Source organism: Furipterus horrens, unplaced genomic scaffold (genome assembly GCF_987537825.1).
Source record: "Furipterus horrens unplaced genomic scaffold, mFurHor1.1.pri manual_scaffold_13, whole genome shotgun sequence".
Lineage (NCBI taxonomy): Eukaryota > Metazoa > Chordata > Mammalia > Chiroptera > Furipteridae > Furipterus > Furipterus horrens.
Window position 1 is genome coordinate 39,124,724 of NW_028327183.1, and position 24,189 is coordinate 39,148,912.

The window sequence follows — 24,189 nt, forward strand, 5'->3', positions numbered from 1 at the left end:
ATAGGAGGGGATTTAAGTCATGTTTGAGAGACTGACCATAAGGGTTTGGTTTTCAGTATGTCCCTGTGGGCTTGTGGCTTTACCTCTATGTGCCTCAGTTTCCTCATCTGAGAACAGGGGATAAGAATCAAACCTGCCTCATAGCATTGTTGTGAAGATTAGATGCATTAACATTTGCAAAATGCTTAGCACAGTCCTGAGTAAATAGTAAGTACTCAATATAGCTCCTGTTAGTAGCAGTAGTAAATAGTAGTAATATTATTTCAGTGATGAACTTGCCATCCCCCTCTAGCCAGGCCAGAGCCCTGGGCCTCCTCCTTGATGTCACCCTCCCCCACCCCCAGCCTGTATTCAGATTCAGAGGCTGTCCACTCAGCCTCCTGGACATTCCTCCACACCTCTCCTCTCCTCCCCATGGCCTGCCCTGGTTCAACCATCGTTATTGCCTGCCTGCAGAACAGCCATTTAAATAAACTATATAACACCTAATAGATTATGGAAGTGGATTTCACTAAATCCTTATGAAGTATTATGAGTTAAGCATTATTCAGATCTTCACTGTACAGAGAAAGAAAGACACTTACCCATTCACTCAGCTAACATTCCCCAAGCAGCTCCCCTGGGCCTGGCTCTGGGCCAGCCAGGCAGTCCTGGGCAAATGGCAGAGACTCAGGCAGCCCAGGTTCTGTTCTCATGGAGCTTCCAGGACGTGGGAGAGACAGACCCATTCCCAGATAATCCTTTAATTCTGATGATGTTAAGTCCTTACTATGCTGGTGTCAATCCTGGAGTCAGGGCGAGGTGATGGGGAGTAAGGCTTGGAGTAGCAGAAAAGGTCAGAAAAGCATGCTGGGGGACTGTCTCGACCTCACACGTGTTCTCTGGAAGAGGGGTCACAGTGCAAGCTGGAGGAAACTCGTGGACTTACGAATGTCTTCTGCCCCAGATTGTCCTGCCTCCCCATCTGGAGCGTATTCGGGAGAAGCTGGCAGAGAATATCCATGAACTTTGGGCTCTGACTCGCATTGAGCAGGGCTGGACCTATGGCCCGGTGAGGGACTGCCGGCAGCATCAGGCTGGACTTGCTGGGGAGGGTGTGCATGACTCATGGCCTTTAGGGCATGGGGTGAGGGGGTGTTCTTGGGTCTTCAGGGGCAGAACTGAGGATGGGAGGTCAGGGGTCAGAGTCTGGGAGTGTTGGGGGAAGGGAAGGTGAACCGAGAACTTGACCCTGGGGTTTCTCCAGGTTCGGGATGACAATAAGAGGCTGCACCCATGTCTTGTGAACTTCCACAGCCTACCAGAGCCTGAGAGGAATTACAACCTGCAGATGTCAGGGGAGACACTCAAGTGAGCAGGGTACCATGGAGCAGGGGCTGGGCCTGACTGCTGGTAGGGAGGAGAACAAGGAGAGACAAGGAAAGTGAGAGAGGAGAGAGACAGAGAGATGGTGAGAGAGAAAGACAGAAAGTGACAAAAGAGCCACAGAGAGAGGGAGGCAGGGCTTGTGAGACAGAAACTGACATAGGGCAAGAAAGAGAGATAAAGGCAGAAAGCAAGATGGTCAGTAAGAGAGAGAGATGCAGAAAGAGACAGAAAGAGGCAGACTGGAAAAAATGGGCACAGTCAAAGAAATTCAGAGACAGAAACAGGGAGAGACAGGAGTCAGAGACACAGAAACCAAGACAGAGAGAGGTGGGGACAAAGACACCAGGAAGCTGGGGAAAAGATATGAAGAGAGCTGGAGACCTGAGACAGAGGCAGCTGGGGCTGCGGGATAGGGACCAGGGCTGGGGGGCTGGGTGGGTGACCCCGTACCCCTGCCCCCTACCCCAGGACTCTGCTGGCACTGGGCTGCCATGTGGGCATGGCAGATGAGAAGGCAGAGGACAACCTGAAGAAGACAAAACTCCCCAAGACGTGAGTGTGGGTGGCTTGGGTCCCTTCTGGGGACTAGAGTGGGTGGCTGGAGTGGTTGAGGGATCCTGTGGGCAGGCTGGGGTTAGAGAAGAAAAGGCCATGGGTTATGGTGAAGGTCATAGGGTCAGGGGTGAGGTTCTGGGGCCAGTGGTGAGTATCTTGGGAGGTTTCAGGGTTGTGGAGTTAGGAGTTCCAGAGGGAGAGAGGGAGCTGGTTGGATCTCAAGGTCATGCTCTGCCATGGAGTCAGGAAAATGAGAGAGCAGAGGTTGTATCTCTAAGTTGAAGGCCAGGAATCAATGGAAAGAGGCAAGTTGGTGGAGTTGTAAAGGACCCTAAAATTATAGCTGAGAGGTTCTGGTGATAGAGGCCAGGGTTCAGAGGTCAAGAACTCCCAAGTTAGGAGTCTGCAGCCATAGGGTCCTGGTATAGAGGTGAGAGGTCAGAGCATTCCAGGGTCAGGGATGAGGCTCCCAGAATCATGATAAAGGAGTCACAGAAGCCAGGGTCAGTGAAATCAAAGGCCTTGCTTGGGTCACAGGATCCTGGGGTCAGAGGTCAGGTATCTCTGAGATTATTCAGGGAGTCATAGAACCCTGATGTCAGAGATCAAAGGTCAGAAATTCCCAGGTTCACACCGCTGGGATCCTGGGAACAAGGGTCAGTTCAGAAGCAGGGATACCACAGCACAGAGCACAGAGCTCCAACACACCCACAGGTATATGATGAACAATGGGTACAAGCCAGCGCCACTGGACCTGAGCCACGTGCGGCTGACGCCAGCACAGACAACACTGGTGGACCGGCTGGCAGAGAATGGGCACAACGTGTGGGCCCGAGACCGTGTGGCCCAGGGCTGGAGTTACAGTGCTGTGCAGGACATCCCCGCACGCCGAAACCCTCGCCTTGTGCCCTACCGCCTATTGGATGAGGCCACCAAGCGCAGCAACCGGGACAGCCTCTGCCAGGCCGTGCGCACCCTGCTGGGCTATGGCTACAACATTGAGCCACCTGACCAGGAGCCCAGTGAGTGCTGACTTCCAGACCCTGACCCGACCCCTGAACACTGAAGCAACCCAGCCCCTGAATGGGCTACAGCCACAACACTGAACCCCTCCCCCAAACCCTGACTCTTACTCTGACCCTAACCCTGAACCCGATCTTAACCACTGACCCTGACCTAACTCAGGTTCTGTGTGGGCTATGGCTACAATACTGAGCCACTGGACCAGGAGCCCAGTGAGCACTGACCCTGACCCCAGACTCCATCCATGACCCACAGCTATGACCCCTAATTCCTAACCTCTGGACTTTAACTACAACATGGAACCACCCAGTCAAGGTCTCAGAGAGCCTCTAACCTCTCCCACTAACTCGACCCCTAATACCAGCCTTGACCCCTAACCCTGGCTGTGGTCCCCAACCTTCAACTTCTCACCCCTTGGCCCCAACCCCAATTTCTATCTCCTCCCTCACCTCAACTCTGACTTCCTCTCTTTGATCCAGTTCTCAACACTTTATCCTAAAGATCGACCTTAATCTTGACCATGACTGACCCAACTTTCTCCCTCTATGTCTCAGTGTCTTCTCTGAGAGTTCTGACTGCTAAAGAAAATAGGGAAGGAGGCTCACTCAGTAGGCTCCTTCTACCTTTCTCTGACTAGTCTATGATTCCCCAATTCTTCTCTAACACCAAGAAATTCTCCCTTTCCCCTCAGCTTTATCTTCTCTGCTCTCTCCCACCAACCTGTATCTTTGGATCCACTCCCCACCCAGCCTCTTTGACTCTGCCTGGCCCCATTTTTAGGTCTGGTGGAGAGCCAGTCCCGTTGGGATCGGGTGCGCATCTTTCGGGCAGAGAAATCCTATGCAGTGCAGAGTGGCCGCTGGTACTTTGAGTTTGAGGCAGTCACCACAGGAGAGATGCGAGTGGGCTGGGCGAGGCCTGAGCTGCGACCTGACGTGGAGCTGGGAGCGGATGAGCTGGCCTATGTCTTCAATGGGCACCGCGTGAGTACTTCCCTGGGCTCCACATTGCCAGGCCCTGTAGTCCCTCCCACAGCTCATACACCCCAGCTGGCCTCTATCTGTGCCCCACTCTGCCCACCCATCCCTGCATATACCTTACCACTCATCCATCCATCCATCCATCCATCCACCTTCCTTCCTTCCCTCTTTCTCTGTCCATTCACGTATCTATTCATCCTTTATCTCTCTATCCAAACATCCATTAATCCATCCACAAATCTAACTCTCCATCCATCTACTAATCTGTCCAGATAATCAAATCACTTAACCATCCACTTTTCCACCTATTTATTCATTTGTTAGTTCAGCCACTCACCTATTTAATCAATTTGCAATTTCATTTACCTATCCATTCACCTATTCAATAATTTAATGCATGCATCCATCAATTCATTCAACCACGCATTTATCTATTTGTCTGTCTATACTTTCTTCCTTTCCTGCATCATCCATGTAGACCCAGCTTTCATTTAATTCTTCCATCCAGCCATACACCCATCCACATCATTATCCACTTACCTCTTCCGGGGTATCTATGGATCTGTATGGGGACACTGATAGGTTCCTTTTTCCTTTCCATCCCTCCACTTGCTGCTGCACCCAACCCCCCACTACTGCTTTGGTGGTCTGCATAACCCCAGCCCCAGCCATGGACATAGTAGAGAACCCAAGCAGAAGGGAAGTAAAAGCATGAAAGCTTGTCCCTTACATTCCAGGGGTCATGAATGCAAGTGTGGGGAATGATGGAGGACACTTTGAGGCCGACCTGTTCTGTCCCACATGCCCTGGACCTGACACCTAGCATCTCTTTACATGTCTCTCCTTGCTTTCTTATGTCTTCACTTCTTTGGGTGTCTCTCATGCCACGTCTCCCCCTCACTCCCTCACAGGGCCAGCGTTGGCACTTGGGCAGTGAACCATTTGGGCGTCCCTGGCAGTCGGGTGATGTCGTGGGCTGCATGATCGACCTCACAGAGAACACCATTATCTTCACCCTCAATGGTGAAGTCCTCATGTCTGATTCAGGCTCTGAAACAGCCTTCCGGGATATTGAGATTGGCGATGGTGAGGGCTGGCCTCATGGCCCCTTTCTGGTTTTTTGTTTTTTTAAAAATCTGATCTGACCCTACACTGCCTCCTCCAGCTTCCCACTCTTCTACTCCTTCCTTCCACATTTCCCCACCCCATGGGCTCCTGCCCTACCCACTGATCTCACTCCTGCCCACCTGTACCCTCCCACCAGGATTCCTGCCCGTCTGCAGCTTAGGACCTGGCCAGGTGGGTCACCTGAACCTGGGCCAGGATGTGAGTTCCCTGCGGTTCTTTGCCATCTGTGGTCTCCAGGAAGGCTTTGAGCCATTCGCCATCAACATGCAGCGTCCGGTCACCACCTGGTTCAGCAAAAGCCTTCCCCAGTTTGAAGCCGTGCCCCTTGACCACCCCCACTATGAGGTGAGGACTGACCCCACTCAGTACCCTCTGATCTACCTCCAGACCTCATCCTTCCCACAACTGTCTCCCCTGAGTCTTCTCTTCTCCTTTCGTGTTAGCCCACAACTATGCACAAGGTGGTGCCAGCATAATGGGCTCCCAGTTCTGTTCTGTAAGGTGTAAGCTTGGCAAACTACAACCTTTCTGAGCTCCAGGTAGCTTTCCTATAAAATGGAGAAAGAGAGGAAAAAGAAGCTGCAATAAGTGACCCCAAAGAAAATTTCCAGTTCTTATAACTATCTGATCGTAGAACAAGGTTTAAAGAAATATAAATCCTTGAGTACATTTTTGGCACCTTTTTTACTAATTGGTTTTTTTTGTTTGTTTGTTTTTCACTTATTTGTTTTTAGTAGCTCTTTATTAATCTGAGTATCCTAAATTTTAGACTCCAGTCCCAAGGTTAAACTCAGGGTCAGACTCTTATTATAATTACCCTCATCAACCAAAGTGATAGTCCTTCTCTCAATCTGGGAAGAACCTGAACTCTAAGTGACTGAGGTTCAGCTTTAGAATCAGACAGACCTGGAGTTGGCCTCTTACCTTGGGCATATGACTGTCTCCTTCTGAGCCTGTTTTCCCATCCATGGCGTCTTTCAGATCTCCCTCCCACATAATCTTCCTCTTTCTTTTTACTGAATCATTTGAGTAAGTTGGAGACATCACACCTGTTTACCTCTAAATATTTCAATATGCATTTCTTCAGAACAGGCTATGCACTTACAGAACTGCATGCAGTGCAGTTATGAAAATCAGGAAATATTACATTGATACATACTATCACTTAATTCACAATCCATACTCAAAATTTATAAATTGTGGCAATAATGTCTCTTTTTATTTTTCTGGTCTAGGATCCAATCAGGATTACATGTTGCATTTAATTATTATGTTTTTAGTCTTAAAGTAGAATGTTTCTGAATCTTTCATGACACAGACGTTTTTGAAGTTGCTTTGCAGAATGTTCCTCAGTTCAGGTTTGTCGTATATTTCCTCATGGTTAGGTTTACGTTCTGTGCATTTGGCAGGAATTCTGCAGCACGGATGTTATGCAGGGTGTCAGGAGGCACACAATGTCGCTTTATCTTATTACTGACTATGTTAGCCTTGACTCTCGTTAAGGTGGAGCCTGTGAGTTTTGCACTCTAAAGTCACTCTCTCTCTCTCTCTTTGTAATTTTTGAGTAATTTGTAGGGAGGCATTTTAAGACTAGATAAAAATGGAAGGGTTTTAAGCCAGGAAATGTCTAGTTTAGATTTGAGTTTGGAAAGGATAATACTGACAGTGGATTGTACGAGGTGAGAGTGGAGACAGACCAGAGAGAGGTGGTTGGGGCAGGCAGGAGAGGAGGATGCAGTAGCCATGAGCTTCCTCATTCCTGCCACTGCTCATAGTGTCCTCAACCGAAAGGACAGCAGTGAAAACAAATAAACTGGTATGCACACAACACACAGACAAATCTCAAGCACATCATGTTGCGTGAAAGAGCCAGCCAGAGAAGAACACATACTGTGGCGTCCCATTTGTAGAACGTTCAAGAACAGGCAAAGCTAATCTGTGATGTGATAAATCAGAAGGGTGTCACTGGGTTTGTTACTTCGCACAGGAGGTCAGCAGATTGTTGTCAAAGAGCAAAATCCAAACAGGATTGATAAAGAAGGGGGAGAGAGAGATCTTGCACACAGTCTGGGGACAGGCAACTTTGTTGCACAGTTGTGGGATGAATTCTCTGGCTGGGGAGGGGTACAGAGGTCTGACTCAGCAGTTATGCCTTGAGCAGATCAACTTGGGAGAGGCAGCAAAGAAAGGGAACTGCTCCAATTGTTTATGGAGTCTCAAGAAAACTTTATTTTTTGTTCTTAAGCAATTTATTTTTAAATTATAAGATTACAATACTTTGATTATGCAAAATAGCAAAATGGAAATTAAACCAAATCAATAAACTAGAAGGCAAAGAAAACTTGTTTCTTTTTTTTTTAAATATCAGTCAGTACTTAAACCATCATTATAAGTATCTGATGTCCCAGTAACATCTTATGTGGACATGGGCATAACCATTTCAAACATTTCACTTGTGGGTTTAACTTCTCATTTTCAACTTTTATGAACAGTAATATAATTTATTTCAAATCCTATTATACCGAGTGTTTTAGAAAATCTCACATATGCAATCAAATGTGGTACTGGGACACAGTTTTAAGATTTTATCTGCAGATAAAAATTATACACTGCATTCAGTATAGCTGAGTACATTATATTAACCAGAACGTGGAGTTCAGTACACTTATTACAGGATTGGTATTTCTTTACCTTTGAACTGAACCTGAAAACTTTGAGGTCTGTACTTGGAGCGCACAGGACAGGCATCTGTCCCTCTACCAGCTTCTGTCCCTTCTTTAGGCCACATCGGTGTATTTCCCTTCTCAGAACCCCTCATGGTCCTTGGCAGGCACTGAGGCAGCTCTTCGAGGCTTGGCTGGGCTCTATTTCTCCTTCTGGGTGCTGAGCACACAGGTGTGTTTACTCTGAAAACTCAGCGTGCTGTGCGCTTATGATGTGTGCACTTTTCTGAGAGTTGTGTTTCCACATATAAGTGTAACAAAAATTTTTCTGGGAAGACTTTAAAAAACACTGGCCCTTCTGGGCTGCTCTTCCCAAGAGGTTTCCCTAAGAGACCAGAATGGCAAGCCCTTTGTTCTGTTCACATCTGTGCTCCCAGCACCTGGAATAGTGCCTGATACACAGTAGGTGCTCAGTAAATATCTGTGGGATGGGTGGATGGATTGACAGGTGGATGGGTGAATGAGTGGACAAGTGGATGGGTGGGTGGACAGGTGGGTAGATGGACAGATGGTGAATGAATGGATGGATGGGTGGGTGGATGGATGGATGCATGGCTTGGTCTGAGGAAGGCCTATGCACAGGTAGGTTTTGAAAGCTCCCCAGGGATCCTAGTGTCTGACCAGGGCTGCCATTGTCCAGGTATGTAGACAAAGGTTGACAGAGGGCTAACCACACCTATCGTCAACCCATGTGCCCCATGGAGAGTTCATCCACTCAGAGGAGGGGACACCTTTGGCTCATTCTCACACAGGTGCTCTAAGGCCTAATGGTGGCTTGTTGGTTGTGTATACAGGTTTAGTATCAACAGCCTAGCCTGCCCATCAGGCTCAGTGTTTCCCGCTCCCCTCCCCAGGTGGCCCGTGTGGACGGCACTGTGGACATGCCCCCCTGCCTGCGCCTGACCCATCGCACCTGGGGCTCCCAGAACAGTCTAGTGGAGATGCTCTTTCTTCGGCTGAGCCTTCCAGTCCAGTTCCACCAGCACTTCCGGTGTACTGCAGGGGCCACCCCTCTGGCACCTCCCGGTCCACAGCCCCCTGCCGAGGATGAGGACCGGGCAGCAGAGCCTGACACCGACTATGAAAACCTGCGCCGCTCAGCTGGGCGCTGGGGCGAGGCTGAGGGGGGCAAAGAGGGAACTATCAAGGAGGGGGCACCTGGGGGCACCATCCAAGCTGGGGTGGAGGCCCAGCCTGTCAGGGCAGAAAATGAGAAGGATGCTACCACAGAGAAGAACAAGAAGAGAGGGTGAGTCAAGGTGGGACAGGGTGGGGCCTGGGGTCTGTCCTGGGACCTCCAGTTAGGTAAACTCAACAACTTAAGAAACCCTGGTGCATCCCAAGGTGTCCCCATATATGCTGAGTCAGAATCCTAAGGGATCCTAGCATATCTCAAGTGAATGCCATTATTTCCTTAGGAAGTTTTAATTTCTGGGAGAGTGTAAAATCGGGGTACCTCACTACATCTATCGAAAACTTCCCTGTCCTTGGGGTACTTGGTGGGTTTCAAAGCACTTCACCCAATGGGCTTCATTATCCATGGACACTAAAGGGAGGGCCTCAGTATCTTGGTAGAGTTGATAATACCCAAAGGTATCCCAGTGAACATCAGTGGTCTTCTAAATTAGGGTCATTTCTGTGTTTCAAATGTACCCCCAAAACTATTTCAAGAAATACCCTCAAAAGGCATTAAACTTGAATTGAAATGAAATCTGCTTTCCCCCTACTACAGCAGTGGTTTTCAATGGGATGTAGTTTTGTGTCTTTTGTGGGTGTTTGGAAATGATGGAATACTCTGGTTATCAGTTTCAGAGGTGCTGCTACTGGGGTCTCCAGGGATTCTACTTGCTTTCAGTGTACAAGACAGGGACACACATGAAGAATTGTCCTTTCTCAAGTTCCTTTAACACCCACATGAGAAACACATTATGACAAATACTGACTTAGGGGGACCACTGTACACCCCAAAGGGAATCTCCATATTCTCAGAGGCACCTCTAAATTTGGTTCAACAAACACAGAGCACAGCACCTTTAGAATGGATTAGCCAGGCACAGTTGGGAATTCCATCCTTCTAGAGGCAAGGCCTTGAGTATGAGATAGAGGATGCAGTTAGGACAGATGTCGGGGTCATGAATGTTGCCGTAGGGAGGACTGGAGGGCTGGGCTTGAGAGCTGGTTTTTATGCAGTCCCTCCTCCCCACTTCTAGGTTCTTATTTAAGGCCAAGAAGGCCGCCATGATGACCCAGCCACCAGCCACCCCTTCTCTTCCCCGGCTCCCTCGAGACGTGGTACCTGCTGATGATCGCGATGACCCTGAGATCATCCTCAACACCACCACGGTGCGAACTAGGAACCTTCAACTTCAGGAACCCCTCAGACTTCAGAATGTCATGCTATGATCCCTAGTAACTTCCCATAACTGGGAACGCCTCAATTTACACTGGAGATCTCAAAATACGGAGCACACTGATTTGATCCTTTGGGTCTTTAGATCCATAAAGCCTAAAAATTGCTAGGAACACAATGAAGCTATAATGCACACTAATATAACTCTCAGGGATCCCAAAGTCCAAGAGATAAACCAATATAGGCTTGGGACCCCAATATTTGTGTTCACCTATATACACTCAATACATCCAAATTTAAGTTATTGTAGTATATTCCTGGGAACCAAAATTCACTCCAATATAGTTTAAGGATTCCCCAGATATGGGATACTTTCTGAGACAAACAGCCTAATGTTAGGATCATGAGCAACATGCGTACCACTTGGGTAAGTCATATCACTGCTCTATGCCTTCTTGTTTATGGAAGCTCTATGGTTTCCCCATCAGTAAAACAGGGATAAAAATTTTACCCACCTGATTGTAATTGTAAGGATTAAGTGAGTTAATCTGTGAGCTAATTAGTAAGCTGTTTGTTAGCCATTATTTATTTTTAACTTTGCTGTAACCTGAGGAGAGACCCAAATTTGGAGATATCACAAAATAGTCCCAAACGATCCCCGAATTTAGAAATACACCAGCAGACACAGAAACAGAGGAACACAGACCTAGGGGGCTCAAATCCAGTGGCTTGTTAAACTCCTAGAAGACACTAAGACTCCAGAGAACCCACTCAGAGTCCTAGGAAAGCCCTTTGTCACCATTCTTCTGGACTAACCACTAGTCCCCCCGCCCTTTGCCTCTCCAGTACTATTACTCCGTGAGGGTCTTCGCAGGACAGGAGCCCAGCTGCGTGTGGGTGGGCTGGGTCACCCCCGACTACCATCAGCATGACATGAACTTCGACCTCAGCAAGGTCCGGGCAGTGACCGTGACCATGGGGGATGAACAAGGCAACGTCCACAGCAGGTGCTGGGGAGGGGAGGGACTGTGGGAGGCGGGAGGTCAGCTTTGGGCACCTAGCTCAGAAGCGTCCCTCCTACTTTTCCTCGTCTCTTCCTGTTTACTGTATTTCCCTCTGATGGATCCTGCTCTGCTTTTTTCCTCCTTCTCTCCTGTTTCCTTTTTTTTTTTTCCTGTTTACTCCTTTTTCATCTTGCCCTCCTCTGCCTACATTACAGCCTTTCTCTGTTTTCTCCTCCTGCTCCCCTTTCTTCTCCTCCTTCCAGAATACCCCATCAGCTTCTAAGAATTCTAGCTTCAAGGGAGTCCGGGTCTGGGGCAAGGGGTTTTCAATGCTCAGGTGATCTGCACATGGTGGTGATTTGGGAATGAGTCCTGTGGTCATGGCATTCTAGGAGTTCAGGGAAAGGGGTGTCCAGGGGCCAGAGTGTCTTGGCTGAGGACCCGTGCACTGACTCCCCGTTGTCTCCTCCAGCCTCAAGTGCAGCAACTGCTACATGGTGTGGGGTGGAGACTTTGTGAGCTCCGGGCAGCAGGGCCGAATCAGTCACACAGACCTTGTCATTGGCTGCCTGGTGGACTTGGCCACTGGCCTAATGACCTTTACAGCCAACGGCAAAGAGAGCAACACCTTTTTCCAGGTGAGTCCAGATCTCTGCAACTTAGCAATAGCGTCTTCATGTCCCAGCCTCCTGGGACAACCCTCCAGGATACCCCTGGAAGCCAGACCTTAGAAAAACAGAACAAAAACAGTACCTAGTCTGTCCTCAAGACAGGCCAGAGCTGGGAGGCCCCTGGGAGAGCACCCAGTTACATCACTCATTGAAATGAGGCCCAGAAAGGAGGAGACAGGGCATATTCTTGACCTTAGACAGAGCCCCACATTCTCTATTAGGCTGGGTGTGACCAGTCACCACCTTTTCACCAATCGGGGGGCCAGAATCCCAAGAAGGGCTTTTCCTTTTCAACATTTTATCATGAAAAATTTCAAGCATACAGCAAAATTGAAGGAACTGTACAGTGAACACCAATTATCCACTGCCAAGAATCTACCATTCATGTTTTACTACAGTGGCCTTATCACATATTTATTCACCTATTCTAAGTTGGATTTTATAAAACTTAATTTTAAGTGGAGAACTTCAAAAATATACACAACTAGAATAGCATAATAAGCCTCCATGTCCCCATTAACACAGCTCCAGCTATTACTCACTCATAGCCAATCTTCCTTCTTCCCTATGCCCCCCACACACCTACACTGCCACATCCACTGAGTGACTTTGAAGGAGTTCCCAGACATCATCTGGTTTCCTCTCTTTTCAGGATATATCACTAAAAGATAAGGACTCTTTTAGAAAGCATATCCACAATACCGGTCACCTTTAAAAAATCCTAGTAATTCCTAAATATCATCAAATATGTGACCCATATTCAAATGTCTCTAGTTGTCTCCAAGACATCTTTTTTTACCATTTGTTTGAATTGAAATCTAAGTAAGGTCATATATTTTAATTGGTTGCTATATCCCTTGAATCTCTTTTATATGTAGACCCCCAACCCCGTACCTCCCTCCTTTTCTCTCTCTCCTCTTTGAAATGTATTTGTTGAAGAAACCAGGCTATCTGTCATGTAGAGAGTTTTGCTCCTCAAAGTGTGGTCACTGGTCCAGCAGGGTCAGCATCCCCTGAGAGTTTGTTAGAAATGCAGAATCTCTGCAAAAAGATGCTCACGGTCACTAATCATTAGGGAAATGCAAATTAAAACCACAATGAGATATCACCTCATACCTGTCAGAATGACTATTATCAATAAGTCAACAAGTGTTGGTGAGGATGTGGAGAAAAGGGAACCCTCGTGCACTGCTGGTGGGATTCCATACTGGTACAACCACTGTGGAAAACAGTATGGAGATTCCTATAAATAAATAAATAAATAAATAAAGAAAGAAAGAAAGAAAGATAGAACTGATATGACCCAGCAACCCCACTTCTGGGTATTTATCTGAAGAGATACAAAAAACTAATATGGACCTCTATGTTTGTTGCAGCATTATTTATAATTGCCAAGATATGGAAGCAACCTAAGTGTCTATTGATAGACAAGTGGATAAAGATGTGTTACATGTATACAGTGAAATATTACTCAGTCACAAAAAGAAGGCAATCTTACCATTTGTGACAACATGGATAACCTAGAGGGTGTTATGCTACAGAGAAGACAAGTACCATATGGCTTCACTTATATGTGGAATCTAAAAACCAAAATAAATGAACAAAACAGAAACAAACTCATACATACAGAGAAAAAATTTATGGTTGCCAGATGGGGGTGGGGTTGGAGGATGAATGAAAATGGTGAAAGGACTAAGAAGTACAAATTGCCATTTATAAAAATACAGGAATGTAAAGTACAGCACAGAAAACATAGTCAATAATACTGTGATAACTATATATGGTGTCAGGTGGGTACTAGCCTTGTCAGGGTGATTACTTTGTAAGATATATCACTATGTTGCACACGTGAAAATAGCATAATATTGTATGTCAGCAGTAACTGGAAAAAATTTCTTAAAGAACAATGCAGAATCTCAGGCCTCTTCCACGACCCACTGATCAGAATGTGTATTTTAACAAGGCCCAGGGGATTCTTTGTGCACACCACCATCTGAACAGCATGGACCTAGCTCCCCATTGTCAGGATCTGGCTGATGCATCCCTGCAGTATGATTTGAACATTTATCTCTGTCCCCTGGATTTCCTGTAAACTAGGAGATGGGTGCAGAGGTGCAATTAGATTCAGGTTTGGTTCCGGCAAGATTGTTTCCCAGATGGTGGTGTTTGTGGTGGTTCCACAAGGAAGATCAGGAGGGCTGGGTGAAGAGGCAATCAGAGGGTGCTTTCTGGATTTTGGAGAGTGAATATGCTTGGGAGAGAAACATAAATGGCATTTGTGGTAGGGGACAGGCTGTGGTACGTAGAGACCCAGATGACAGATTACCCTGGTGGAGTTAGAGGAGTTTGTCAGGGCTGGATCAGAGGCAATGCAGGCCAAGGGTGACTTCAGGGCCATTGTGGAGCCTAAGTGTCCTCTTCCTTACCTTGCCCCGTTCTTCCTTGCCAGGTGGAACCCAACACAAAGCTCTTTCCTGCTGTCTTTGTCCTGCCCACCCACCAGAACGTCATCCAGTTTGAGCTGGGGAAGCAGAAGGTCAGAGTGCAGTGATGGGACAAGCCAAGATGGGAGGTGTGGGAAGTCAGGCTAGAGGAGTAGCCAAAGGGGAGGAGGCAATCCAGGAGGTCTCCCTGGAAGCAGGGTGGCAGGACAGAGGACTGGGAAGTCTGACCTGTACACCATGCCTCCAGAACATCATGCCGCTGTCAGCTGCCATGTTCCTGAGCGAACGCAAGAACCCGGCCCCGCAGAGCCCACCGCGGCTTGAGGTGCAGATGCTGATGCCCATCTCGTGGAGCCGCATGCCCAACCACTTCCTGCAGGTGGAGACGCGGCGTGCTGGCGAGCGGCTGGGCTGGGCCGTGCAGTGTCAGGAGCCGCTGACCATGATGGCGTTGCACATCCCTGAGGAGAACCGGTCAGGGCCAGCCCAGCTGCACCATGGGGGGTTGGGGGGGGGTATTGCAAGCAAGCTTCCTGGGTTTGGGTCCAACTCAGTGTCCCCCACCATTATCTTGGAACTCCACCAAACACTCCAGGAGGCCCCAGACCTATCTTACTGTCCCCAGATAACACCCCAAGGGGCCTTAGATCCATCTTAGGGAACTCCAAACCCACCTCAGGGAGTTCTAGGCCCTTCTCAGTGAACCATAGACCCACCTCAGGGGACCACAGACAACATCCCAAGGGGCCCCAGACCCACTTTATGGGACTCCAAACCCATCTTAGGGAGCCCAGACCAACATCAAAGAGCCCACACAACACCCTAGGGACCTCAAGTACACTTTGGAGGATCTGGGCATTACTTGGAGAGACATGGATGCACCCAAAGGTGTCTCAGAGAACTTCAGATGTGTCTCATGGAGCTCTTCAAACCCACTCCAGGGGACCCAGACATACCTGGGTGGATGTGTTCACATGAATGACAGGAATGCTCTTAAGGACTCTGAACACGGCCAGGAATCCCAGACTCACCCCACGAGACTGCCAACATACCTCATTTTTCCTTTATTCATTCATTTGACAAATAACTTTGAGCTCCTCCTATGTGACTGGCAACATTTGAGGCTAGAGACTCTCAGCCCTTATGAACATTCTAGTAATGCTCCTGTATAACTCAGTGAGTTCACACCCATTCCCAAGAGACAGACACAGTCATTTATTCAGTCAACAAATATTTATTGAACACTTACTGTGTGCTAAGCCCTGTTTAGATGCTGGGAATATAGAAAGCAAACAAAGCAAGACCCAAAACAGCAGAAATTTCATTCCCTGGTGGTGTTTACATTCTAGTAGTGCTCAGACATAACCAGGGTACTCAGATCTGCCAGAGGTGGGGGTTCAGGCCTAATCCAGGATCCCAGAGACAATCAGGATCACCAGATCTTCTCCATGAAGTCACAGGTCTCCCAGAGTGCCAGACATTCCAGTGGACCCCAGACACTTTAGGGACTTCCAGACCATTGAGAGACTCCTAAACCCAGCTCCACAGAACTCATAGAACCTTGGCCCAGAGGATCACTGGGATTCCCTACTGAGGTCACCAAAATTCACCTAAGCACCTCTGCCTCTCTGTGGTCCATGTCTCTGTCTCCCACCTCTCTGCCCGCTCTGTCCTTGTCTGTGGCCCATCTCTGCCACAGGTGCATGGACATCCTGGAGCTGTCTGAGCGCCTGGACCTGCAGCGCTTCCACTCCCACACCCTTCGCCTCTACCGCGCAGTGTGCGCCCTGGGCAACAACCGTGTGGCGCATGCTCTGTGCAGTCACATGGACCAGGCGCAGCTGCTGCACGCCCTGGAGGACGCTCACCTTCCGGGCCCCCTACGTGCTGGCTACTACGATCTCCTCATCAGCATCCATCTGGAAAGTGCCTGCCGCAGCCGCCGCTCCATGCTCTCTGAGTACATCGTGCCCCTCACACCTGAGACCCGTACTATCACCCTCTTCCCACCTGGAAAAAGCAAGGATAATGGTCCCCGCTGCCACGGCCTGCCTGGCGTTGGCATCACCACCTCGCTGCGGCCTCCACACCATTTCTCACCTCCCTGTTTCGTGGCTGCCCTGCCAGCTGCTGGGATGGCAGAAGCCCCAGCCCGCCTCAGCCCCAGCATCCCTCTGGAGGCCCTACGGGACAAAGCACTGAGAATGCTGGGGGAGGCAGTGCGAGATGGTGGGCAGCACGCACGCGACCCTGTCGGGGGCTCCGTGGAGTTCCAGTTTGTCCCTGTGCTCAAGCTTGTGTCCACCCTGCTGGTAATGGCTTCCTTCTGCTTTCCCCTGTCCCACTCTTTCACAGTCCAAATAATCTGTGTATACATACATCAACTTCCCTTTCATTTATGAATCCAGCCACTCATTCATCTCTCCAACCATATATCCTCCACCTTTCAATTTATCCCTCCATCATCTACTCATCCTTCATTTGCTTTTCCTTCCATTCATGTATCTATTATTTATTCATATATTTATCATCTCTTCTTCTTTTCATTCATTCATTCAACCGCCATCCATTCATCCATTTATTCTTCCCTTCTCCAACCACATATTCATCCAGCTTTCAATCTAGTTTTCCATTCAGACTTCCACTCACTCATACATCAGTTCATCCACCAGTCCATCTATTCATCTGTCTACTTACCCATTTACTTATTAATTCATTTTTCCTTCATACATCCAATTATCGTTCTATTTCCACCTGTGCATTCACACATCCATATATACACCCAGTCACCATCCACAGATCCATCCATTCTTCATCTTCCAACTACCTGTCCATCCATACATATATCTATCCATATGTATTCTCCACCCATTCACCTACACCCATTCATCCACTCACCCATCTACCCAGTCTCCATCTTCTATTCATCCTTTATTTCATTCACTTAACCCATCTAATGATTCATCCATATACCTACATAAAACTCCATTCAATTTTTCATACACAAACTTGTCCATCCATCCTATCCCACCCCATAACTATCTACCCATTTATTTATTTACCCATCCCCTCATTTACTTGCTCATGTATCTATCAAACCATCCATTCACCAACCCACCTATCTATACATCATTTGTCCTCTGTCATCCATCCACTTATCATCTCCTCCTCCACCTTTAACTTCACCTCTCCATTCCTTATCAAACCATCCATTTTTTCCCTCTGGAAACCCTTACTTTTCCATCTATTAATTCAGCCACCCAGTTCTCCTCGCTTTCATCCATGTTTCTCTTTCTCAGTTATTCTTCCCTTTTATCTATTTACTCTCCTTCCATCTGTTAACATCTCCATTATGTTGACTGAGAATTGACATGCTGAAAGCTATAATGGCCTCCATCAGTTACAGGGTGTGTCCTGTTCCAGAGATACATATGCTCAAGCTTGAGAGACTAGACACTTACTTATGAAGAGAGAGATGCTCATGTTTGGCTGTGTGGTCTGGACCCTGTGGGTGGGATGCAGGATGTGGGGGAATCTCAAGGAGGATGAATATCAAGGCAGAGGAATTCCATTCCTGTTTGTAGGAGGAACCGTATAGCCAATGCAGGAATAAATCTGCCATGTTCAGGAAAAGTAGGTCTGGGAAGTAATGCTGGTACTTGATTATGGAGGCTGTGCAGGCCACAGTGAAGGACTCAGGCTTTGTCCTGTAGGTGATGGGCGTCTTTCGAGATGAGGATGTGAAACAGATATTGAAGATGATTGAGCCTGAGGTATTTGCTGAGGAAGAAGAGGAAGATGAGGAGGAGAAGGAGGCGGAGGAAGAAGATGAGGAAGAGAAGGAGGAGGATGAGGAGGAAGAGGCACAGGAGAAGGAAGATGAAGAAAAAGAGGAAGAGGAGACAGCAGAAGGGGAAAAAGAAGAAGGCTTGGAGGAGGGGCTTCTCCAGATGAAGTTGCCAGAGTCTGTGAAATTACAGGTGAGCTGTTTCTTCTCATTTTCCAACCTCTGTTCAACCGGGGTGGGAGACACAGTGGTGATGCATGAGTCTGGATTTGTCCTGAGGCAGTGGGGAGCTGCAGAGGTGCTTGAGGCAGTGAAGCGCTGCTGTCTTGAAATGAGACCATGGAGAAGTCTGGCATAAGGATCCAGGCAAGAGATGATGGTAGCTGGACCAGGTCAGAGCCATTGAAATGGGAGAGAAAGCAAGAAAAGTTTCAAGGAAGTCTTGATGGCCTTACCACCCACCATCCCTCCTACTGCATGGTTGTTCTCCCACAGATGTGCCACCTGCTGGAGTATTTCTGTAACCAAGAGCTGCAGCACCGTGTGGAGTCCCTGGTAGCCTTTGCAGAGCGCTATGTGGACAAGCTCCAGGCCAACCAGCGGAACCGCTACAGCCTCCTCATGAAAGCCTTCACCATGTCTGCAGCTGAGACTGCCCGACGTACTCGCGAGTTCCGCTCCCCGCCCCAGGAGCAGGTCTTCTGACCCCTGACCCTGGTTGGCCTTGCTGTCTATACCTCAAACTCAGCCTCTCCCCTACTCTGAACCTGTGCTTGATCTCTGACCCTATTGAAATACTTATCTCCTACTCTCCTACCTATCTCTGAATTAATTTGATCTGAGTCATCTAGAATGACCTTGACCCCTTTCAACCCTCTAGTCTCCCAGATATTCTTCATTAACTCACACTTTGGCTCATGACCTTAGACAGGGACTCACAATTAGATATTTGATCTTTTACCACAGTGCTGCTGCTCTGGGGTCTCTGACCCTCGTTCTAACCTTTGACATTCTCCTAGATCAATATGCTAGTGCACTTCAAAGTTGGTGAGGAAGAGGAAGGTTGTCCTCTTCCTGAAGAGATTCGACAAGATTTGTTTGAATTTCATCAAGACCTGCTGGCACACTGTGGTAAGGATGGGATCAGAGAACCCTCCTCCCAAACTTTCTCTTGAGACCTCTCCTGAAGCTTCCCTAAGATTTTCTGATCCTAAACATCTGTAGTATCGATGCTATGTAACTGTTGTTTGGTTGGCTGAATGAATTAACAAATTAATAAATAGATGTATTAGTGAACAGATAGGTAAGGAGTGGAATGATATAAATGGGTATTTGGGTGGATGTGTATATGGGTGAATGGCTATAGGCAGAGTGATGAAGGTGGAGAAATGGCTGGCTGGAGGGACGACCTCCATTGTTCCTGATGAGAAGTTAGCTAATGATCTTACTGAGATTGTTCTATAATGTGTTGTTTTTCTCTGGCTGGCTTTCAAAATTTTCTCTTTGCCTTTGCCTTTAAAAACTTTGAATATGATGTATCTAGGTATAGAGCACTTTGATTTTTTTTCTGCTTGGAGTTTAATTTCTTGAATGTGCAGATTCATATTAATATTTGTCATGAAATTTGGGATTTTGGGTCATATTTCTCCAATATTTTTTCTGCCCTTTTATCTGCTTTTGGGACTCTCATTTTGCATCTATGGGTATACTGGAAGGTGTCCTGTAGGTCTCTGAGGCCCTGTTAGTTTTTCCTTATTATTTTTTTTAGTTTTTCAGACTAGATAATCTCTGTTGTCTCACCTTCAAGTTCACTGATTCTTTCTCCTGCCAGCTCAAAATGTGGTCATGCCTCTAGTGATTTTTTTTTAAAGATTTTATTTATTTATTTTCAGAGAGAGGGGAAGGAAGGGAGAAACAGAGGGAGAGAAACAACAATCGGTTGCCTCTCCCATGCCCCCAACCCAGGCATGTGCCCTGACAGGTTTGCAGGCCAGTGCTTAGTCCACTGAGCCACACCAGCCAGGGCTCTAACAATTTTTTAAAATCGTTATTGTACTCCAGAATTTCTATGTGGTTATTTTTTATATCACCTACCTCATTATTAATATTCCCTATTTGAAGAATCATTGTCATCATACTTCTCTTTAATGCTTCAAACATGTTTTTCTTTCATTCTTTGAACATATTTACAGCAGCTGATTTAAAAGACAAATGCTTCGCCCAGGCTGGATAGCTCAGTTGGTTAGAGCATCACTCCCATATACCAAGGTTGTGGGTTTGATCACCGGTCAGAGCATGTACAAAAATCATGGATAGGTGGAACAACAAGTTGACGTTTCTCTCTCTCTGAACTAAATAAATAAATAAATTTAAATAAATAAAATTCTATAAAAAAATAAGAAAAGACAAATGCTTCAAAGAATGAAAAATGAAAAAAACATATGGACAATTAAAGAAATAAATGAAAAATCTCATGAATGCACACACGAATGAACATACAGATGAAGGGATGAGAAAGTGAATGATTAAGAGGACAAATAAACAGATGAGTGACACTCCCTCCTTCTTGACCATCTCCAGGAATTCAGCTTGAGGGGGAGGAGGAGGAACCAGAGGAAGAGGTCACCCTGGGCAGCCGTCTGATGAGCCTGTTGGAGAAAGTGCGGCTGGTGAAGAAGAAGGAGGAGAACCCTGAGGAGGAGTTGCCTGCTGAGGAGAGCAAACCCCGTAAGGACTGGGCCATTAGGGAGGGGACCAAGGTGGGGCAGGCATTGCTGTGCTCGGGGAGCCTCTGAGTCCAAGGGAGGCTATGAAGAGTAGCGCAGGTAGAGAGGAGGAGTGGAGGGCAAGGTGAGAGAGGAGGCGCACTGGAAGTATGGCCCAAATGTGGGGCAGCATGGTATGTATATTGGACCACGGTGGCATATGGCCCTCCAGAGCAGAGAGTTACATTTATACATGGCAACTCTGGCACCATCATGGCTTCCATGTCCTTATGACCTTGCTTTGCTTTGCTTTGCTTTGCTTTGCTTTCTCAGTGACATGATTACTATGTTGGGGGGTTAGAAAAGCAGTTATGATAAATGTTGGGCAAATGGGTCACTATGCAAACTATATATTAGCCCCATCTCACAAGGACAGTCCTTGATGTTGGTATAGAGTTTAGTCTACAACATTCAGGAACTTTTTATTGGGACAACTCTGGGCAAGGCACTGTTGGCAGGAATTAGGAATACGATAGGGGGAAGAGTCAAAGACCCCACCTGCAAGGAGTTCAGAATATTATGACAGATACAAATATCCATATACCATCATGTTAGGTGGCATGGATGCTAAGAAGAATAAAGTTGAGCGAGAGGAGAGGAAGGAACAAAGATGGAGCGGTCAGTGTTGGGGAGTGAAGCGTGCAAAGGTCTAGGGAAGGATAATTGGTACAGAGGGAACAGCCAATGCAAAGGCCTGAGGCAGGGACATGCTTGGTGTGTTTAGAGGCCCATGTGGAGAAGGGTAGGAGATAAGGTCAGAAGTGATGGGCCAGAGTGTGGAAGAAAGGTAAGGTTAATACATCACAGGTCATGAATTGACACCATTGTTTAATGCCAGGGCCTGGAGCTTTCTGTTAACCCTGAGACACAGGAGACATTTGTCTTCTCTCCCAGAAATTGTGGAAAGAAAAAGTGTTGGAAGACAAAGATAGAGAGATAAGGGATGATGGCTGTAGGAGAGGCGAGGCCCTGGGGGATGGCCAGGAAAAATAAGAGTTGTTCTGACATCCTTTTGAAGTGATACTGAACTGTTCGGTGTTCCGTTGTGTTTATTGGCAGGACACATGGAATTGAGGCTTGTGTTTTCAGAGGTGCATATTGAACTGCATATAATAGTGCTCTGGTGTTCTCTAGTGATTCAATTCTTTTCCTCTTCGAATTTGTAGGGGCCCTTATGGAAGGGGTACTAGGGTAAAGAGAACATAGAGACTCTTAGGGCAATAGAAGAAAACTGCCCAAGCCCTGGCTGGTGTGGCTCAGTGGAATGAGCACCAGCCTGCAAACCGAAGGGTCGCTGGGTCGATTCCCAGTCAGGGCACATGCCTGGGTTGCCAGCCAGGTCCCCCTGCATGAGAGGCAACCACTCATTGATGTTTCTCTCCCTCTCTTTCTCCCTTGCTTTTCCTCTCTCTAAAAATAAATAAATAAAATATTTAAAAGAAAAAGAAAATTCCTGCTCGAATCTGAGCACTGCTGGCAGGTGGAGTGGGGTGGTTAGTAACTGAGAAGCCACTGGAAAGAGGGGCCCCTTCTGCACTGTTTTGGCTCAAAGCCCAGGCCAGGCAGAGTGTGCTGACCCTTGCTTTCCTTTCCCAGAGTCGCTGCAGGAGCTGGTGTCCCACACAGTGGTGCGTTGGGCCCAGGAGGACTTTGTGCAGAGCCCCGAGCTGGTACGGGCCATGTTCAACCTCTTGCACCAGCAGTACGACGGGCTCGGGGAGCTGCTGCGCGCCTTGCCCCGGGCATACACCATCTCACCATCTTCCATGGAGGACACCATGAGCCTGCTCGAGTGCCTTGGTCAGATCCGCTCACTGCTCATTGTGCAAATGGGTCCCCAGGAGGAGAACCTCATGATCCAGAGCATTGGGTGAGGCACTGCCTTCTCCTTGACTTTGCATGTCCCAGAGGAAACAAGGGCAGCCTTCCTGGCTCCAGCTTGTCCCCTGGGTCACATCCTCTGGATACAATAGTATCTTCTTCCTCCACTTCTGTCCCATCCTTGGGGTGATATATTTCTTCTGGCATCTAGCCCCTCTCGCTGGGTAGTGTCCTCTCCCCTTACCTCTCCACCCATCCCCAGGGAAACAGCTCCTAGTCACCTGTGACTCTTGGCACAAAGTTCATCCTGTTTGAGCTTCAGTTTCTTCCTCTCATGCCTACCTCATAGAGTTCCTGTGCAGCTTTAGTGAGCTCTTGGTTGTAGCCATAGCAATAATAATAATAATAGTATTGAGCACTCATTTAGTGTCAAGTGCCTCATTTATCCATTCAGCAAACATTTATTGAACACCTACTGTATGCCAGGCCTTTTCCAGGCACTTAAGGATACAATGGGCAACATGATAAGGGTCTTCTTCCTAGGGGAGTCTACCTGGTGATGGCCCCCTCAAGGGTCTGGGGGTTCTCCCTGGACTTGGGGCCCAACCAAGCATTCCACCTGTCCACAGAAACATCATGAACAACAAAGTTTTCTACCAGCACCCGAACCTGATGCGGGCACTGGGTATGCATGAGACAGTCATGGAGGTCATGGTGAATGTTCTCGGGGGTGGCGAATCCAAGGTAAGGGTCCTGCATGGGCTGGGGAGCTCAGATGCAGGGGCTACGGAGGGCAGCCACTGACCACTGGCCCACATTGCCCACCCCAGGAGATCCGCTTCCCCAAGATGGTGACAAGCTGCTGCCGCTTCCTCTGCTACTTCTGCCGCATTAGCAGGCAGAACCAGCGCTCCATGTTTGATCACCTGAGCTACCTGCTGGAGAACAGCGGCATCGGCCTGGGTGAGAACCCCTGAGGCCAGTGCTGCCCCCCAGAGCCCACTGCTGACAGTCCATCCAGGCCCACCTCACTCTTTGCTGGCTTGCTCCACTCACTCACTCATTCAACTAACACTCACCTTCAACCTGCCCTTGACCTTGCCCTGTAATGGGTAGTGCTGGCGACACCTAGGCAGCTCTGGGCCTGGCCCTCATGGGGCTCATAATGCAGCAGGGAATATAGACCTATCCCACACACTGACAGCCCACAGTGATCAGGCCTGGGGTGGGGAAGAACAGGCCAGAAGAGGCACCTGATCCAGACTGGAAAAGGGTGGTCAGGGAGGACTTCCAAGAGGAGGTAAGATAAACAGGAATAAGACAGGTAGCTATGCACCTCCAAAGAACATTCTCACCACCTCTCACCCCTACAGGCATGCAGGGCTCCACACCCCTGGATGTGGCAGCAGCCTCTGTCATTGACAACAATGAGCTGGCCTTGGCGTTGCAGGAGCAGGACCTGGAGAAGGTGTGGAAGGAGGAGGCCTGGAACCTGCGGGCACCTGCTGATTCAGCACCCATTCTGGGGGGCTATTCTGGATGGTCCAGGACCGAATCAGAAGGGGAATAA

The 24,189-nt window shown here is 48.0% G+C and overlaps 1 protein-coding gene across 4 annotated transcripts in view; it reads left to right on the forward strand.

Annotated features, from left to right (window-relative positions):
* RYR1 (ryanodine receptor 1) overlaps positions 1–24,189 on the forward strand; it is a 111,559-nt gene that overhangs the window by 21,259 nt on the left and 66,111 nt on the right. For all 4 annotated transcript variants that reach the window (XM_090260891.1, XM_090260893.1, XM_090260892.1 and 1 more), the window contains exons 21-42: positions 947–1,051; positions 1,247–1,350; positions 1,837–1,920; positions 2,638–2,945; positions 3,727–3,929; positions 4,838–5,012; positions 5,191–5,399; positions 8,632–9,026; positions 9,988–10,120; positions 10,974–11,134; positions 11,604–11,769; positions 14,252–14,338; positions 14,494–14,720; positions 15,946–16,558; positions 17,960–18,226; positions 18,529–18,729; positions 19,053–19,164; positions 20,614–20,760; positions 22,395–22,668; positions 23,249–23,363; positions 23,450–23,582; positions 23,993–24,087. In XM_090260891.1, coding sequence (XP_090117017.1) covers positions 947–1,051; positions 1,247–1,350; positions 1,837–1,920; positions 2,638–2,945; positions 3,727–3,929; positions 4,838–5,012; positions 5,191–5,399; positions 8,632–9,026; positions 9,988–10,120; positions 10,974–11,134; positions 11,604–11,769; positions 14,252–14,338; positions 14,494–14,720; positions 15,946–16,558; positions 17,960–18,226; positions 18,529–18,729; positions 19,053–19,164; positions 20,614–20,760; positions 22,395–22,668; positions 23,249–23,363; positions 23,450–23,582; positions 23,993–24,087 — 4,314 coding nt within the window. The remainder of the gene's footprint in view (positions 1–946; positions 1,052–1,246; positions 1,351–1,836; positions 1,921–2,637; positions 2,946–3,726; positions 3,930–4,837; positions 5,013–5,190; positions 5,400–8,631; positions 9,027–9,987; positions 10,121–10,973; positions 11,135–11,603; positions 11,770–14,251; positions 14,339–14,493; positions 14,721–15,945; positions 16,559–17,959; positions 18,227–18,528; positions 18,730–19,052; positions 19,165–20,613; positions 20,761–22,394; positions 22,669–23,248; positions 23,364–23,449; positions 23,583–23,992; positions 24,088–24,189) is intronic.